This window comes from Amblyraja radiata, assembly GCF_010909765.2.
Source record: "Amblyraja radiata isolate CabotCenter1 chromosome 42 unlocalized genomic scaffold, sAmbRad1.1.pri SUPER_42_unloc_2, whole genome shotgun sequence".
NCBI classification, from domain to species: Eukaryota; Metazoa; Chordata; class Chondrichthyes; order Rajiformes; family Rajidae; genus Amblyraja; species Amblyraja radiata.
The window spans coordinates 2,005,990-2,025,108 of NW_022630088.1; the positions used below are offsets into that span (position 1 = coordinate 2,005,990).

A 19,119-nucleotide genomic window follows, 5' to 3' on the forward strand; every position below is an offset into this window, starting at 1 on the left:
GTCGGTGTGTTTCTGGGGTGGCTTGTTTCTGACTCTGAGGAACGGTGAAACAATGGCTGTCCAGCTCCACCCAGTGTAAATGTGCTTGGGGTTCCTGTCTTCATCACTCTGTCTACCAGTGGTACCTCCACCCCCCAGCTACCGTTGGTCATTTGCCGTTTCAATACATTGAGGACAGAGGAAGCCAATTATTTGACGCACAGTGTCTTTGCCGGTTGTGCAAGAGTTCATCGGTCAGATCCCACCTTCTGGTAACCAGTCTTCAAGCACACATTGTGGTGTAAACGTTTCTTCAAAGGTAATTTTAGCTGTGGAATTCTCTGCCACAGAAGGTAGTTGAGGCCACAGTTCATTGGCTATATTTAAGAGGGAGTTAGATGTGGCCCTTGTGGCTAAAGGGATCAGGGCGTATGGAGAGACGGCAGGGATGGGACACTGAGTTGGATGATCAGCCATGATCATATTGAATGGCGGTGCAGGCTCGAAGGGCCGAATGGCCTCTACTCCTGCACCTATTTTATATGTTTCTATGTTTCTATGAGTTCCAGATCTGTACTGATCCTGTGGTGGGAGAAACGTTTCACCAGGTCTACAATCTTTCAGCTAATTCCTGTATCACCGTGCTAAACTGCACCTCCTCCTTTCATCCCTCATCTAATTACTCTATACACCTCAATTGATGCTTCCATGAAATTTAGCCTTTCCAATCATTTATCAATGTTCCAAATACAGTTAATAATTTCCAGACTTATTCCAATTAACCACCTAACTGCCCGTGACTTTGCCAATTGTAACCTTACTTGGAATTAGAAATGTGAGGTAAATGTTTGAGTTGTGTTTACGTGTCGGAACAGCATTCGTTTTATTTGAGCAGAAGTTGTGAGCAGCCAATTCCACCCATGACATGTGTGACAGGACCTGTTGGGGGAGAGAGTTCACCATTTGGACTCATCGAGATTTTAAACTAGACGGTGGTGTGTAACCTAAATGGGAACTTGAGGTTGTGTTATCCGGTTTGATTTCAGACCTGCAGCATCTGTGGGTTTGAGTTTAGACCTGCAGCATCTGTGGGTTTGAGTTTAGACCTGCAGCATCGGTGGGTTTGAATTTAGACCTGCAGCATCTGTGGGTTTGAGTTTAGACCTGCAGCATCTGTGGGTTTGAGTTTAGACCTGCAGCATCTGTAGGTTGGAGTTTAGACCTGCAGCATCTGTGGGTTTGTTTAATTTCCTTCCCGCCATGATGACGCAATGCGCATGTGCACAAACTGGCAAGTCACCGGATGGGCGTCGCTTCCTTCCTGCCGACCGACCTGTTGCAGCCAAAGATAAGATCTTTGGTTGCAGCGGCGGGTGAACAGAGAAGAGAGGGAGTCCACGGGCTGGGGCAGAGTGGAGAGGCGGGGAGGGGAGAGGCGGGGAGGGGAGGGGAGGGGAGAGGCGGGGAGGGGAGGGGAGAGGGGAGGGGAGGGGAGGGGAGGAGAGGAGAGGAGAGGAGAGGGGAGGAGAGGAGAGGAGAGGGGAGGGGAGGAGAGGAGAGGAGAGGAGAGGAGAGGAGAGGGGAGGGGAGGAGAGGAGAGGAGAGGGGAGGGGAGGGGAGGGGAGGGCTCCACTGTCCAGGCAGGGGGAGCGGGGTCCCGCTGTCGGAAGCAGGGCCCCACTGTCCCGGCGGGCGGGCGGGGAAACTCAGGGCCGCTGAGGGGAGCGACGACAGCAGACTGACATCGGTGAGTATTTTGTCCGCCGCTCCCCAGTGGACGGCTCCATTGAAGTCAATAGGGGTGAAGCCATATGCCGCCATCTTAGCTACTGGCAGTCTCCCATTGAAGTCAATGTGAGTGAGGCCATAGGCGGCCATCTTAACTACTGGCAGCCAGGGCGGGCGGGGAGACTCCGGGCCGGGGAGCGAGGACAGCAGATTGTAGAAGGGTTTCGGCCCGAAACGTTGCCTATTTCCTTCGCCCCATAGATGCTGCTGTACCTGCTGAGTGTCTCCAGCATTTTTGTGTACGAGCGAGGACAGCAGATTGACATCCATCCATTGGTGAGTATTTTGTCTGCCGCTCCCCAGTAGACGGGTCTAATCTTGTGGAGAGACTTGGGTTAAATTCCCCCATTGAATGTGATTTTCTCGTGTCTGTCAGCAACACATTGAATGTATTGTGAGTAAATGTGTCCCAGTGATAGTTTGAAGCAGAAAAGTCATGTTGAGCAACAGCTGCTGCTGCGTTTTGTCATTGGATGTGTTGGTGGAGATTCATGCTGCACATCCATTACACACACACTTGTATAAAGTTGTAACCAACACTTGATGTGTTGAATGAGCCGAGCAGTCTGCTGGAGTCAAAGCAAATGTCCCAGTTTGTTTTACACTTACTAAATGGGAACTATTTCATAATGAAACTGTCAGCTTGTCATTTCCGCTTTCAGATATTTTTGCTGATGAAACGTCCTCAATTACCAGAGTAAAGGCCTTTCTGAGCCGTCTGTACGGAGAGTCGCACATTTTTTTCGCCCTGTGGTCACAGATAAGACTGGTTCTAGTTCTAGTTGACCACTGCGTAAACACCTCATCAGTGGTTATCGGGCGCAGGTCGGAGTGAGTAGAGTAGTGATTACATTTTGAAGTGGGCCTTTTTCACCAAGTTGAGGAGTTCTAGTTGCTCAATCCCCTTTTTAAATGACTTAACATCGGGAGCAGCACGTGTGTTGCGTCCATTCCCTTATTGTCCTTGTGTAAAGGGAACATTGGTACTAAAGTTTATTGAAATTTAGCCAGTCGATGATGTAGGGACCGTTATTTTGTCTTGTTTCATGGCAGTTGGTGATCTGGGGTGACGGGAGGTTTGATGGTGTGATTTTGTGAATCTGCTTGTAAATTGCAATAAGTCTTAGCCCGAGTTTGCGGAGCTCTAGGGTATCCCATCCAAGAGAAGTCGGCATATTATTCAGGTTTGATTTGTGCTTGTGGTCATTACATACAAAGCGGGCTGCCCGGCGTTGTACTTTCTCCAGGGTGATCTTGTTGTTGAAAGGATCCCATACGGCTCCACAATACACCGATTTGAACCTGACCAAGGACTTGTAGGCATTCTCTTTGACGGATGTACTACATGCATGAACATTTATGTTGAGTAGGCCGAGGGACTGAGTGATCCCAGGAGAAATTGCAGCAGAATGATAGTAAAAGGAAAGGATACTTTGAAGATTTCAGATTTGCAACACAGAATGCGTTTTGTACATTTCAATTCTCATTTCATTATTCAAATGAGTTGGGACTGACTATTGGGTATGTGACTTGAAATATGATATTTGCACAAATCTATTGACCACTGTAGGATGATGTGTGACTTTCACAGCCGTTTTTTTGGGCATGGACATTTTTTAAAAATATTGCTCTTCCAGAAGATCTGAATGAAAAAGAGAAACATACTGGAAACACTCAGCAGTTTGATCAGCATTTGATTACAGTCCCAGCTCTGATAATGGATCATCCAACATTGCACTTCCACTGTTTTCTGCATTCACTAATTTAATCAATAAAGTAAATACACATTGTCTTTATTACATTGGTAACAAATGCTAGTCATTTGTACTTGACCAGATCACACACAGCAGTTAGATAAACAAATACGTTTGATTTAGATGCTAGAGGTTGTTTAAAGGTAGGGAGAGATCACCTGTCCACAGCTGGGATAGTTCAGGACCATTTAATGCTGAATTGTATCTTTCAGCCACGTTAATAGAGAATGTCTGCAAGATAGCAAGGGATAATCCCTGTTTGTTAAGGATGAATCAGTTGGAGAGCTGAGTGCTGAGAGGAACAGATGTTTGTTCACCAGTTCAGTAGTCCAATATGTAACTGTACAGTGAAATTCTTAAAGCACATATTACACAGTTTGTTATCCAGATGCACTTCCAGATATTTATATGTCTGCACCACCTCAATGTCCATCCCTGCAATGTTAACCGGCTGAAGGGGGAGCTTGGACATGCCAAACTTAACCACCATCTCTTTGGTCTTGGTTTCAGTATAGGAGTAGAGAGGTTCTTTTGCAGTTGTATAGGGCTCTGGTGAGACCACATCTGGAGTATTGTGTACAGTTTTGGTCTCCTAATTTGAGGAAGGACATCCTTGTGATTGAGGCAGTGCAGCGTAGGTTCACCAGATTGATCCCTGGGATGGCGGGACTGTCATACGAGGAAAGACTGTAAAGACTAGGCTTGTATTCACTGGAGTTTGGAAGGATGTGGGGGGGGGGGGGGGGGGAATCTTATAGAAACATATAAAATTATAAAAGGACTAGACAAGCTAATCCAAATAAACCTAATTTCCAGAGCTACCCAGACTACGTGTTCCCCCATCTTATTTCCTGGAAAGATACTTTGCCATTTGTGCCGTCTCCAATGTATATTTGTTCCATTAATTTAGGGGGTTGATTTATTGATAAGACAAGCATGTGTTGGATGGACTGAATCAGTCTGAAGAAGGGTCTTGACCTGAAACGTCACCCGTTTTAAAAAAACAACCTTCTCTCCAGAGGTGCTGCTTGTTCCACTGAGTTACTCCAGCATTTTGTGTCTATCTGTGATTTAAACCAACATCTGCGGTTCCTTCCTACACGCTGTACAGCGTGTGATGTCATCAGCTGAAAGTATTGTCCTGCTCCTTGCAATTGTTGTCTAATACCGGCTTTTAATCTGTTTATTACAGAGCAGCGGAACGTGTGAACAGCAGTCACCATCATGGCTGATGGAGCGGACCAGGGAGGAGATCCAGTGGCCTCGACAACGAGGACAGACGACGGTGTGTTGTAGAATTACGTCAGATATAAATGTCCCAACAATCAAGAGCGGAACTCGCTATCAAAACATGGAGGGGACGGGGGACACAATTTTTTGGCGGCATACTCACACGCGCGAGACTTCGGAGGCTCAATCCAGCGCTAAATCCAGCTCAACTCTGCCTGTCTCGCCGGGTTAACTACAGCCCTGACTGGACTGATGGGACGCCAGCGCTGCTTCTCCACGCTGGCCATATTTCCATATTTCCCGCAAGTCTAGGCAGGTTCACCTGGCAGGACAGGCAGAGTTGAGCTGAGTTTAGGGCTGTTTCTCTGTGCTGGCTGTGGGCCTGGGGGTACATCTCGTGTCTGACTGCCGACCTCTTTGGCCACCCGTGGGGGAGGGCACTCGGGACAAATGAAACTCATCTCCACTGCCTTCATACAATCCATATTTCCCTATTCCCTGCATATCAAAAAGCTACAATACCACGATGGTATATGCCCCAACCACCACACCTGGCAGCGCGTTCCAGGCACCCACCATCCTCTGTGTATAAACAACTTCACCCGCACATCTCCTTTGAATTCCACCCCTTTCAGCTTAAAACTGTGCACCCCAGTGTTCCCACAGACCCCTAGCCAGAAGAACAACCCTCTCTCTTGGAGGCTGCAAGGTGACTTGGATAGGCTGGGTGAGTGGGCAAATGCATGGCAGATGCAGTACAATGTGGATAAATGTGAGGCTATCCACTTTGGTGGCAAAAACAGGAAAGTAGACTATTATCTGAATGGTGGCCGATTAGGAAAGGGGGAGATGCAACGAGACCTGGGTGTCATGGTACACCAGTCATTAAAAGTAGGCATGCAGGTGCAGCAAGCAGTGAAGAAGGCGAATGGTATCTTAGCATTCATAGCAAAAGGATTTGAGTATACGAGCAGGGAGTTTCTACTGCAGTTGTACAGGGTCTAGGTGAGACTACACCTGGAGGATTGCGTACAGTTTGGTCTCCTAATCTGAGGAAGGACTTTCTTGCCATAGAGGGACTACAGAGAAGGTTCACCAGACTGATTCCTGGGATGTCAGGACTTTCATATGAAGAAAGACTGGATAGACTCGGTTTGTACTCGCTAGAATTTAGAAGATTGAGGGGGGCTCTTATAGAAACGTACAAAATTCTTAAGGGGTTGGACAGGCTAGATGCAGGAAGATTGTTCCCGATGTTGTGGAAGTCCAGAACGAGGGGTCACAGTTTAAGGATAAGGGGGAAATCTTTTAGGACCGAGATGAGGAAAACATTTTTCACACAGAGAGTGGTGAATCTGTGGAATTATCTGCCACAGAAGGTAGTTGAGGCCAGTTCATTGGCTATATTTAAGAGGGAGTTAGATGTGGCCCTTGTGGCTAAAGGGATCAGGGAGTATGGAGAGAACGCAGGTACAGGATACTGTGTTGGATGATCAGCCATGATCATATTGAATGGCAGTTCAGGTTCGAAGGGCTGAATGGCCTACTCCTGCACCTATTTTCTATGTTTCTGTGCCTTCTCAGTTAACTGGTTCTGAATGTATAGAACCACGTTGCTGTGAATCTTGTGCATTCTTATTATGATGTTATCAGTCTACTGAAAGATCCTTCCATTGGTGAGTTGTGGCCTGTGGGGACACAGTCTTATTTTTACAAACTATTTCATAGCGGATGTTGGATGTTTTCTCTGGAACTGTATCGCTACATGCTGAGAAAACTATATTCAGCACTCTCTACACTCTACCTGCTGTACTTGTGCTTGGCTTGGCCATATTTATGTATAGTATTACCTGATTAGATTGGACAGCATGCAAACACAATATTTTCGCTGTTTCTCAGTACATGTGACAATAATAAGTGTGGGCACAGTAGTGCAGCTGGTAGAACCGCTGGCTCACGGCTCCGGAGGCTAAGGTTCGATTCTAACCATGGCCAGTTTGTGTGGAGTTTGCATGTTTTTCCTATGACAGCGTGTGTTTCCTCCCACATCCCTATGGCATGCTGGCATGAACATCAATTGTCCTCTGTAAATGTGCTGCTAATATGCAGAACGTGAGATAACTTAAAACTAGTGTGAGCGGGTGATCGATTGATGATTGGCATGGACTCGCTGGGCCGAAGAGCCTGTTTGTATACTGTGCCTCTGAACTCTGAATGCTAAAGCTAAAGTGTGAGAATAAGTCGCGTTTAATGTCGCAACGGTGTATTCTGTCAAATTGTGTCGACATTGTGTCCTTCCAGAATCAAGAAGAGAATGCACCCGTGGGATTGAACAGTGGGAGAGGGACAATTGTTGTGAGTTAGCGCATTGTTTAGATGCCGCAGGGTATAAGTTACAGCAACAGCTTGGGGACCATTGTCAGGGCAAGTCGAGGATCACAGCCGGGTCTCCCTCCCTCCGTGCAGGGTGCGGGTAGATCCGGCTCGTGGCCTGACAGCAACCCGCTGATCGGAGCGCCTCATATCCGTCATGTGGTCTGCCTTTTAGCAGAGTGGGGGTGGTGACAGCTATGGGTGGAGGAAAACAGACAACACTTGAGAATTCCATTATTTTGATTCATCACAGCTCCTCCAATGTCTTCGCTGATGGAGCTCCTGGAAAGGTGTGATGATTCACAGCTGCTGGATTTGACAAATCATTACCGCCAGAGGCTGGAAGAGGCGATTCAAGAGGCGGTGGAGAATGTCGTCTTCGTTCTAGCATACGAGAGATATTTCAGTGAGCAAGAGTACAAGGTAGGGAGAGGATTGGATGAGTGGGTAACTTCAGCCGATACTGAAATGTTTCCTGCACAAATTCTTGTGCTGTGCTGCTCTCTGTAATTACAACTCAGTACGGCGCAGTCACAAAGAATATCCCGCACAGCACTGGTGATCCACAAACTGGAGGGTGCAGGCTTGAGGGGAGATGGGAGAAATGTAGGTGGGATCCGGGGACAACAGGTTTACTTGGAGAGCAGTCCATATCTGGAACACAATGCCAGAGGAAGCTGGAAAAGCGGATAACATTAGGGATATCAAAGTACATTCAGACTGATGAGTGGATAGGAGGGGCGTATGAGGCTGTAGGCCAAATGCAGGCAAATGGCCCTGGCTTACAATTGTAACTTGGTTGGCATGGACAATGTGGGCTGAATAGCCTGTCTCCCTGTGGTATATTGTTCTATCACTCTACCACTTAAGGCACTGTGACTCCAGTGAATCCATCGCCAAGGTTGGCCGAGGGTTCTGTTTCCGTGTTGTACAGCTCTATAACTACTTGTCTCTACACTCTTCACAGCGAGTCATCAAACGCACGAAGAGAGGAAGCCGTGCGGCCGGTTCCACACTTCTCCTCAACATGGTGACTGAGAAAGAGCCGCAGGGCCGTAAACTGATATGGAAATGTTTCGTGAAAATGCACCACCTGCTCCCCAAACTGGAGGAGTTGCTGAAAGAAGTGGGGGAAGAAGGTACAGGACATGTTTCTACAGAGAATTTGTCCTTTTTGTCAAAATGCAACTCAGATCATTCCATTAAATTATTCCAACAGGTTCTTTTTTTAATATATTTTTTTATTAAAGGTAATCAATTACAATGCTTCAAACAACTTTATATCAAATTAATTCAATTTGCATTAAGTAAAACACTAGTAATACTTATCTACTATTTTTTTAGAAATAATGATAGAGAAAGAATAGAACAGTTATAAATCATTAAGAGAGTGATTAAATAATAATTTGATTATATATAAGAAAGAAAAGAGAAACGAAAAAAAAAAAAAAAAAAAAAAAAAAAAAAAAAAGAAATTTAGAAACCACAATATGTATTATTAATAACACTACTACAAGTGATATTATCGATAAAGATATATGTTAATTCCAATATAAAAATGAATTCTTCTCACCAAATCCCGCAGGGTGCACGCCGAGCTGTGTTGCCAAGAACAGCTACTTCTCTAAATACTGTATATATGGAGACCATATCTGTTCAAAAGAATTAGACTTGTCCAATAGGACAAATCTAATTCTTTCCAGATGTAACGTCTCCATCATCTCTGTTGCCCACATTTGGTTGTGGGGGATAATGTTCCCTTCCAAAATTTCAATATGATTTTTTTCCCAATTATCAAACAGTAATCAAAGAAATTTCTTTGATTTACTGTAAGTGATAGATGTAAATCCGGAATTCCAAATATTATTAGCTTTGGGTTAGGGTCCAATTTAACTTTGATGACTTCAGAAATAACTTTAAAAATTTCTGTCCAGTAATAATTCAATTTAGGACATGTAACGAAACTATGTTTTAAATTTGCCTCTGCTTTCTTGCACTTATCACAAATAGCGGAAAGATTCGGAAAAATACTATTTAATTTAGTTTTCGAATAATGTAACCTATATAATACTTTAAATTGTATCAGTATATGTCTGGCGTTTAATGAACACCGGTGTATTCGTTGTAGACTTTCTTCCCAGTTTTCTTTTGTTATAGCCAATCCCATTTCATTTTCCCATGCTTGACGATATATTTCCGTTATTGGATTCTCCTTATCCAAAATGATGTTATATATATAGGCTATTAATTTTTCTGTATTTGGATATAAATTAAACAGTTCGTCTAACAATCCTGCTTCTTTATTTTTGTAATCTTGTGTATTGGATTTAATATAATCTCTAATTTGTAAATACCTAAACAAATGTTGTGGAGACAATCCATAAATATCTTGTAGCTCCTGGAATAAAAGAAATTTTCCTTTTCTATAAAGGTGTTCTATCCTTGTAATTCCTAAATCATCCCATTGTTTAAACCCCCCATCTAATATAGCAGGTTTAAACGATGGATTATTCATAATTGGTAATCTAAATGAGAGATTATCCAAATGTAGAGTCTTAACTATTTGTTTCCAAATACGTCTATTATTATATATTATTAGGTTGTCTTTATAATTTTTTTTTTGTACTTCCGTTGGTGCAAAAATTATCGAACCTACATTGAAAGGTAGACAGTCTTCCTTTTCTATATTTAACCATGTCGGTTCATGATCCATATTTACCCACCAGAAATTCATATTCTTAATCTGAACAGCCCAAAAATAATATAAAAGTTTGGAAGTGCTAATCCTCCATTTATCTTAGCTTTGCATAGATGTTTTTTATTTATTCTGTGATTTTTATAATCCCAAATAAAACTATTGACAATATTATCAATTTTTTTTTTTAAAGTTTTCGGAAGAAAAAAAGGAATAGCCTGAAACAAATATAACAACTGTGGTAGAAATACCATCTTTATGGCACTTATTCTACCAATCATGGATATAGGAAGTGTTTTCCAATATAAAATATTTTTTCTAAGTTTATCTAATAGTTGAGGATAGTTGGATTTTATTAATGAGTTATGAGTTTTAGTTACGTTAATCCCTAAATATTTAAGTTTGTCTTAACTACTTTTAATGGGTATTGTTGTAATGTATTTAGATTTATTCCTGTTATTGGCATAATCTCGCTTTTATCCCAATTAATCCTATACCCAGAAAATGCACCAAACTTAGTTATAATGTTTAGCAGGTTGGGAATACTAATTTCCGGTTTTGTAATATAAATCAAAACATCATCTGCATATAAAGAAATTTTATTAATTGTTGTATCAGTATTATAGCCATATATTTCAGGTTCAGATCTAATTTTTTCCGCCAATGGTTCTATCACCAATGCGAACAATAAGGGTGATAACGGACATCCCTGTCTGCATCCCCTAGAGAGTTTGAATTTGGCTGATAAAATTTGGTTAGTCAAAATTCTTGCCATAGGATTCGAGTATAAAATTCTTACCCATTTACAAAATCTATCCCCCAATTGAAACTTTTCCATTATATTAAATAAATACATCCATTCCACCTGATCAAACGCTTTTTCTGCATCTAGTGATATAACCGCTAGTTCCGTATCTCGTATTCTTTTTGAATATATAATATTAAACAAACGTCTGAGATTATGGGATGAGTAACGTTTTGGGATAAAACCTGTTTGATCATAATGTATTAATTTAGAGATCACTAAACTTAATCTCCTAGATAAGACCTTAGTTAATATTTTTTGGTCTGTATTTAAAAGGGCAATTGCTCTATATGATCCAGGATCTTCCAAATCCTTATCTACTTTAGGGATGAGTGTAATTGTGGATTCATTTAGAGATTCTGGTAATTTTCCTTGGTCATATGCATATCTATACATTATTTGTAATCTTGGAGAAATCAGATCTTGAAATTTTTTATAAAATTCTGCACTCAGGCCATCTGGGCCCGCTGCTTTTCCGTTCTTTAGCGAACTAATTGATTCTATAATGTCTTTTACTGTTATTTCAGCATTTAACAATTCTCTACCTTCCTGATCTAAGCTATTGATTTGACATTCTTGTAAAAATATTTCCATACTATCTGTTTGTCCTGTTAGTTTTGACGAATAAAGATTTTTATAATATTGTAAAAATCTATCAATATCTTTTGGAGTAATTAATATATTTCCATACTCAGATCTAATTCCGTGTATCATCTTCTCATCTTCTAATTTTCTAAGCTGTCGTGCTAGTAATTTTTGTGGCTTATCTCCAAATTCAAAATACACTTGCTTAGTTTGTTGAAAAAGTTTAATCACTTGATTAGAATATATTTTATTTAATCTATATTTTACTGATGCAATTTTATTACTTAACTCTTTGGAAGGCTGTTTTATATTTTCATTATCTAGACGTTTTATCTCATTTTCTAAATTTTGTTCTATTTTTCGATTTTCTTTATTGAGATGTGCTTGTGCGGATATTATTGCGCCACGCATGAATGCCTTAAATGTGTCCCAAAATAGTGATGGAGAAGTTTCAGGATTATCATTAGTTTCAAAAAATAATTTAATCTGATCCATCACATATTTACAACAGTCATTGTCCTTTAATATCTGAGGGTTAAATCTCTAGGTAGTAGTTTTATTAGATATATCTTTTAATTTTATCTTAAATGTTAATGGCGCATGATCCGAGATGATAATATTATGATATTTTGCATCATACGTAAAAGGAAGTAATTTAGAATCTATTAAAAAATAATCTATCCTCGAATAGGTTCCATGTACGGGCGAGAAAAAAGAATATTCTCGTCCGGATGGATTATCTAACCTCCAGATGTCTTTAATATTAGATGTATTGATAAAAGCATTTATGAATTTACTTGATTTCGAGGCAGCTTTCCTTTTTGCAGATGATCTATCTAGATAGTTATCTAAAGTACAATTTAAATCACCTCCAATTATTAAATTGTGTTGAGTGGATATAGGAATATTATTAAATATTTTCTTAAAAAATAGTGGATTATCAAAATTAGGGGCATATATATTCATTAAAATTACCTTTTTTGAATATAATTCCCCTGTAATTATTACATATCTGCCTTCTTTATCCTCTATAATAGAACTTTGTATGAAAGGTATACCTTTGCGAATAATTATTGCAACTCCTCTAGATTTATGAATAAATGTAGAATGATACACCTTAGAAATCCATTTAGCTGTTAATCTATGTTGAGCATCTTTTTTAAGATGAGTCTCTTGAAGGAGAATGACATCTGTCTTCAATCTGTTCAACTGAGCTAACACCTTTCCCCTTTTAATTGGTTCATTAATTCCTTTTACATTCCAACTGCAGAAGGTTACTCCACCACCCCCAGTCTTCACCTTTATATCATGCATTTTACTATTAGGGTGGCTTTTTTTGGAGTAGCCTTCTTGACTCCCCCAGCTCCCCGTTGCACCCGGACATCAATCCAATGAGAATTTCTATCCACCTTAATCCGCATCTATGTCTTCTTAAACTAAATACATAATATCCTTCACATCTACATTCAAATAATATATAATATAAGATCAATAAAAAACAAAAACAATAAGAAATATCAATAATAAAAAAAAGTAAAGGGTGTTAATAGGGTGCTCAGAAAAAAAAGAAACTACACTTGTATAGTGTGTAGTATGTGAAGGTGAAAGCCACACTAACGTGGCCATTAATCTAAAGACTTCCGTTTTTTTAATAAAAAAAAAAGATGTTAATTATACCAGCTCCTATCTCAAATGCTATATATATTGGGGTGGGGTACTAACTTTATATACTAAGTACTTAGTAATTATTTCTATTATTCATATTACTATTTGCTAATTACTAATATTAATTGTATTTAATACTATAATATGTAATACTATTATCATGGAATAATTAAATATTTTCTAATAATTAATACAGAACTACAACTAAATGTCCATTATTCCACTTCCTTCTAAGTGAGTATTTCATAACCACATGTCGATGATAAAAGTTCAGTCCTCTCCTTCTCCCTCGGGTTCTTCCTCCGCATCTTCTCTCTCTTCATCTTCTGGCTTCTGCTGTATGCCTCGGGCGAATTTCAATGCTTCAGTATGCTTAACGAAACGATATTCCTTGTCATCATAAGTTACTCTCAGTGTTGCTGGGTACATCAAGCCATATCTCAGATCCTTAGTATTCTGTAAATTCCTCAGGATACCTTTTGTTTCTTTAAATAGTGATCTTTTCTTGGCCACTTCTGCTGGGTAGTCTCTAAAAATACTGATGTTGTCTCCCTCGTATTTCAGGTTTCTCTTTTTTATTATTATCTTCATCATTTCTTCGAAGACATGGTCAAAGGCCACTTTTACAATCATTTGTCTGGGCGATGAACCTATCCCAGGAACCCGTCTTAGAGCCCTATGTGCACGGCTCAACAGGGGTTCATGATCCAAATTCAGAATATCCATTAAAAGTTTTGCAACAAATTTTCGAGGATCTTGACTCCCCTCACGACCTTCGCTCAGACCAACTATACGCACATTTTTACGGCGTTGGCGTCCCTCCAGATCAATACATTTCTCGTTTGTTTTACGTAATAATTCTAAGAGGCGTTTGTTCTCGGCACGGAGTTTTTCGGTCTCCTTAGTATTCACTTCAGCAATCTTAGTTAGCTCTTTAATTGCTTCGCCTTGTATTCCAACAGGTTCTGATCTGATCGAATCGTTCAAAGCCATGAAGGCTTCCTGGGAACTACCTGCTCATCTGAAAGGTATTCAAATGCATGTTTCGGCCAACTGCCTATACGCCGTCCATCGATCAGCCCTTCCTATTTATCCCATCTTTACATCCACAGAGGGCCAATTTACAGAGGTCCAATTAATCAAAGTCTTTGCGACGAGGGAGGAATGTTAAGGATTGGGAAATAACCCTCGCGGTTACAGGAAGAAGGTGCAAACTCCACACAGGCAGCACCCGAGGTTAGGATCGAAACCGGGTCTCTGGCACTGAGGCAGATGGTCTCCCAGCTTTCTCCACCCACCTCCACTATAAACAGTCTGCAGAAGGTTCCTGACATAGAAACTTAGAAAATAGGTGCAGGAATAGGCCATTCAGCCCTTCGAGCCTGCACCGCCATTCGATATGATCATGGCTGATCATCCAACTCAGTATCCCATCCCTGCCTTCTTTCCATACCCCCTGATCCCTTTAGCCACAAGGGCCACATCTAACTCCCTCTTAAATATAGCCAATGAACTGGCCTCAACTACCTTCTGTGGCAGAGAATTCCACAGATTCACCACTCTCTGTGTAAAAATTGATTTTCTCATCTCGGTCCTAAAAGACTTCCCTCTTATCCTTAAAATGTGACCCCTAGTTCTGGACTTCCCCAACATCGGGAATAATCTTCCAGCCTGTCCAGCCGCTTAAGAATTGTGTAAGTTTCTGTAAGAACCCCCCTCAATCTTGGCATCAGCTCCACCTACATCAACCGACTCCAACTGGTCCAGAACGCAGCCGCCCGACTCATCACCCACACCAAATCCTGGCATCACATCACTCCAGTCCTCAAACAACTTCACTGGCTTCCCATCTCCCACCGGATCACCTACAAAATCCTGATCCTCACCTACAAAGCCCTCCACCATCTGCCCCCCTCCCCCCCCATATCTCACTGACCTCTTCTCCCCCTACCAACCCTCACGGTCCCTCAGATCCACATCAGCCGGTCTCCTCTCCATCCACAAGTCCACCCTCCGCAGTTTTGGGAACAGAGCCTTCTCCAGGGCAGCTCCCAGGCTCTGGAACTCCCTCCCCCAATTGATCCGCAATTCCGTGTCCCTCACCATCTTCCAGTCCCGCCTCAAGACCCATCTCTTCACCTCTGCCTATCCTTAGCCCCACGTCCCCCTCCCTTTTCATCTGTGCATTAATTGCCTCATATTGTGTTTTGAATTGAATTCTCTCTTTACTTTGTGTACTAGTCATGTCTCTACTATTTATTTCATTCCCCTTGCATGTTTTTCCTCTACCTGCTAAATTTTTGTAAGGTGTCCTTGAGACTCTTGAAAGGCGCCCATAAATAAAATGTATTATTATTATTATTATTAATCTTCTGAATTCCAACGTGTACAAGCCGAGTCTATCCAGTCTTTCTTCATATGAAAGTCCTGCCATCCCAGGAATCAGTCTGGTGAACCTTCTCTGTACTCCCTCTACGGCAAGGATGTCTTTCCTCAGATTAGGAGACCAAAACTGTACGCAATACTCCAGGTGTGGTCTCACCAAGACCCTGTACTACTGCAGTGGAACCTCCCTGCTCTTATACTCAAACATGACATGACATGTCTCAGGCCAGTGAATCCAATTTCATAGCAGTTCAAGCAGAGTGCAGGCCATCGAATTCAATTACATAGCATGTCAAGCAGAGCGCAGGCCAGCCAATCCAATTTCATAGTATGTCAGGCCGAGTGCAGGCCAGCTAATCCAATTTCATCGCATTTCAAGCAGAGTGCAGGCCAGCACATCCAATTTCATAGCAGTTCAAGCAGACGCAGGCCAGCGAATCCAATTTCATAGCATTACAAGCATAGTGCAGGCCAGCGAATCCAATTTCATAGCATTTCAACTTCCTAACAAAGCATTTATTGCAAGTACATTGCAGACTCACAGTTCAGTTGATTCACAGCATAGAATCACAGTCGTGGAATCACCCTCGCGATCTTCCAGAGTGACTGACTCGCGTCCAAGCAGCGGGGTTTTATTGTCCTGCCCCTCCCCCCACCCACCCCCCACCCCCGAAAGGGGCGTTACTTTCATCATTGTGATTGATAGGCGAGAGGACAAATCAGCTAATATCAAGATTTTTAAAACACTCATAACTTATTTATTTTTCATCGATGGGAAAATTTCTCGGGGCTGCCGCAGTGGAGGAGGACTGTGAGTAAGATGGCCAAAAATCATAGCGATATAGGGTCGTGTTTTTCTAAAATCAATATTCAGTGCAGACAGGAAGTGGTTAAGATGAGACTTTTAGTTCGATAGATACAGTAACGGGATCTGAGGTCTAATTTGTCCATAGCGACCAAAATGCCCCATTTAAGCTCTCCTGGCCAGCAGCTACTGCCCAATATCCCTCTAACCCGTTACAATCCATGTATCTGTCCAAATATTATTTGACCAATTTATTTCTGCTTAGTCGACCAATAAACAGCTATAACAATCAGATAATATGTAATCAATAACACATCAACTAATGAGTGTAACATTAATCATAATCGTAAAGCATAATATGGGCCAGTCAATAGTCAAAGATGGAGAATGTGTTTTTCTTTGCGTGATGAATCTAATTTCAGGACCTCTTGTTTATCTCACCTGATAAAAGATGTTCAGCAGAAGCACAAGGAGACTCTGCGGGCACAGACTGAAACACTGAGAGTGAACACCATCCTGATGAACGAGAAGGTTAAGGTTTTCCAGTTGGGTGATCGATATGCTGAGCTCACAATCATCTCCACTGTTCGAGATCGGACACTGGTGGAACACGAGCTGCTGGCAAGAGGCCGGGACCATGAAGAGTGGAGAGAGGAACATCTCGGAGGAGAGTTTGAAAAAATCCGAACTGATCAGTTATTCCAGAACATGTCTGCGAGCAAATCCAAATCTGGGAGTTCGTCTGCCGTGGCCGGAGTTCCGGGGATCGGAAAAACAACAATGGTGCAAAAGATTGTTCATGACTGGGCCACGGGGAAAATATTCCAACAATTCCAGTTTGTCTTCAGTTTCAAATTCCGGGATTTGAACAAGATTAAAGACAGAGTAAACCCGAGGGAACTGATTCTGGATCAGTATCCTTACTTTGGGAATATGCTGCGGGAGGTCTGGAAGAACCCAGAGGGATTGCTGTTTATATTCGACGGTCTGGATGAATTCAAGGGTGGAATCGATTTTGCTGACAGTCGGAGAGACACAGAACCTCAGCACCAGTGCCCAGATCCCGAGTGGTGGTGTGAAGTGTCTGACATTGTGTACAGTTTAATCCAGCACAAGATGCTCCCAGGGTGTTCAGTGCTAGTGACCACCCGCCCCACTGCGTTACATTTACTGGAAAAGGCAGAGATCAGTGTCCGGGCTGAAATCCTGGGATTTGATGGTGAGGAACGGAAGGAATATTTCACCAGGTATTTTGAAGATCAGTCGGTGGCAGCAGCTGTTTTCAAACATGTGAAGGACAATGAGATCCTGTACACCATGAGCTACAACCCCTCCTACTGCTGGATCCTTGTCCTGACACTGGGCCCCTTCTTCACACAAACACACCGGGACCAGCAGCGAGTTCCCAAGACCATCACCCAACTATATTGCTACTTTATTTACAACATCCTGAAAAACCACGGCCGTGAGATTGAGAACCTCCGTGAGGTGTTACTGAGGGTTGGTCAGATGGCCTTCACTGGAGTGGCTGAGAAGAACATTGTGTTCACAGATGAAGATTTGGTCAAATACAATCTGCAGCCTTCCCAGTTCCTGTCCGGGTTCCTGATGGAACTTTTGGAGAGAGAGGATTCAGCCCGGAGCGTTGTGTACACCTTCCCGCACCTCACCATCCAAGAGTTTGTAGCCGCACTCGCACAATTCATGACTGTAGATTGCGGGGATATCACGACACTCCTCATTGAAGCCCATGGCATGACAGACGGGCGATTTGAAGTATTTCTCCGTTTTGTCGCTGGTCTTTCCTCCCCACGGGCAGCTTGGATCCTGAAGGAGTTTCTGGGTAAATTCCCTAATCAAACAATCTGTCGAGTGATTGACTGGGTGAAGGAGGAGGTTAAACGCCGGGCTAGAAACACAGGAAGTGACGCTGGTAAACGGAGCCTCCTGAACACGCTGCACTACCTGTTTGAGTCTCAGAGTCCTGTACTAGCTCAGCAGACACTGGGATCTGTGGAAACAATTCAGTGGACTGGGACTGACCCCGATTGACTGTGCGGTCCTGTCTCATGCCATCAGGCTCTGTGATACAATCAAACACCTCGAACTATGGAACTGCCGCATTCAGTGTGAAGGTCTCCAGCGGCTGGGACCGGCTCTGCACAAGTGTCAGTGCTTGAGGTAACTGTCCGTTTGTCGCTAACACTGAACTGTAAAATTGTTCCACTATTTTGTTATTCCGTCCAGCACCCCTTCTATGGGGCCGAGCGGCCGTCACTGTGCACGGGGTGGCACCCCTCCTACTTTACCCTCCCTCCCCCGGGTCACCGGTGGTCGACCCCTTCCCCCGGATCACACGCGCGCGTTGCCCGCCCGCCTGCCGCCATTCTCTGCACGGGGAACATTTGTCGGTCGGTCGGTCGGGGAATGAGAATAAATGGTGAAAGTCACCAAACACCACATCCACAATAATGTGCTGAGGTGTTTCCAGAAATATCTGTTTGGGGGAAGTTATCTATCTCAGCCTCACCGGGCGGCCGGTGTTTGTATCAGTTTGTTTCTTACTCTGTCTGTTTGTGTTTAGACTGGGAGACAACGACCTGGGAGATTCCGGAGTGAAACTGGTGTCTGCGGCTCTGAGGAACCCGGACTGTAAAATACAGAGACTGGAGTAAGTCCCAGACTGTGAGAGATTGTGTTCACACTCACTGGGTGTCTGACACTGAACATTAATATGATCAGTAATTGTGTCACTGATAAACACTGGGGATTTGCACCATCTCCTGTCTCTCTGTATCCCTCACCCTCACTCTCTCTCATCTCCAGGTTGGACGTTGTCGGTCTCACAGATTCTGGAGCCGAGGATCTCGCCTCCGCTCTCAGTACAAACCACACGGTGACGTTGCTGTGGCTGAGTGGGAATAAACTGGGAGATTCCGGAGTGAAACTGGTGTCTGCGGCTCTGAGGAACCCGGACTGTAAAATACAGAGACTGGAGTAAGTCCCAGACTGTGAGAGATTGTGTTTACACTCACTGGGTGTCTGACACTGAACA

At 42.8% G+C, this 19,119-nt stretch overlaps 4 protein-coding genes across 4 annotated transcripts in view; 3 read left to right on the forward strand and 1 right to left on the reverse strand.

Annotated features, from left to right (window-relative positions):
• The window catches only part of LOC116969011 (histone-lysine N-methyltransferase PRDM9-like), a 78,597-nt gene extending 73,172 nt beyond the window's left edge, over positions 1-5,425 (forward strand). Inside the window, exons 4-5 of the mRNA XM_033015985.1 lie at positions 4,714-4,806; positions 5,387-5,425. Of these exons, the coding sequence (XP_032871876.1) occupies positions 4,714-4,806; positions 5,387-5,425 (132 nt within the window). The remainder of the gene's footprint in view (positions 1-4,713; positions 4,807-5,386) is intronic.
• The window catches only part of LOC116969026, a 573,861-nt gene that overhangs the window by 492,043 nt on the left and 62,699 nt on the right, over positions 1-19,119 (forward strand). The gene's annotated exons all lie outside the window — the stretch shown is intronic.
• LOC116969039 (ribonuclease inhibitor-like) overlaps positions 1-19,119 on the forward strand; it is a 451,987-nt gene that overhangs the window by 316,145 nt on the left and 116,723 nt on the right. The gene's annotated exons all lie outside the window — the stretch shown is intronic.
• Positions 1-19,119, reverse strand: part of LOC116969024 (zinc finger protein 432-like) — a gene marked incomplete at its 5' end in the record, with an annotated part of 120,078 nt that overhangs the window by 88,141 nt on the left and 12,818 nt on the right. The window lies entirely within an intron of this gene.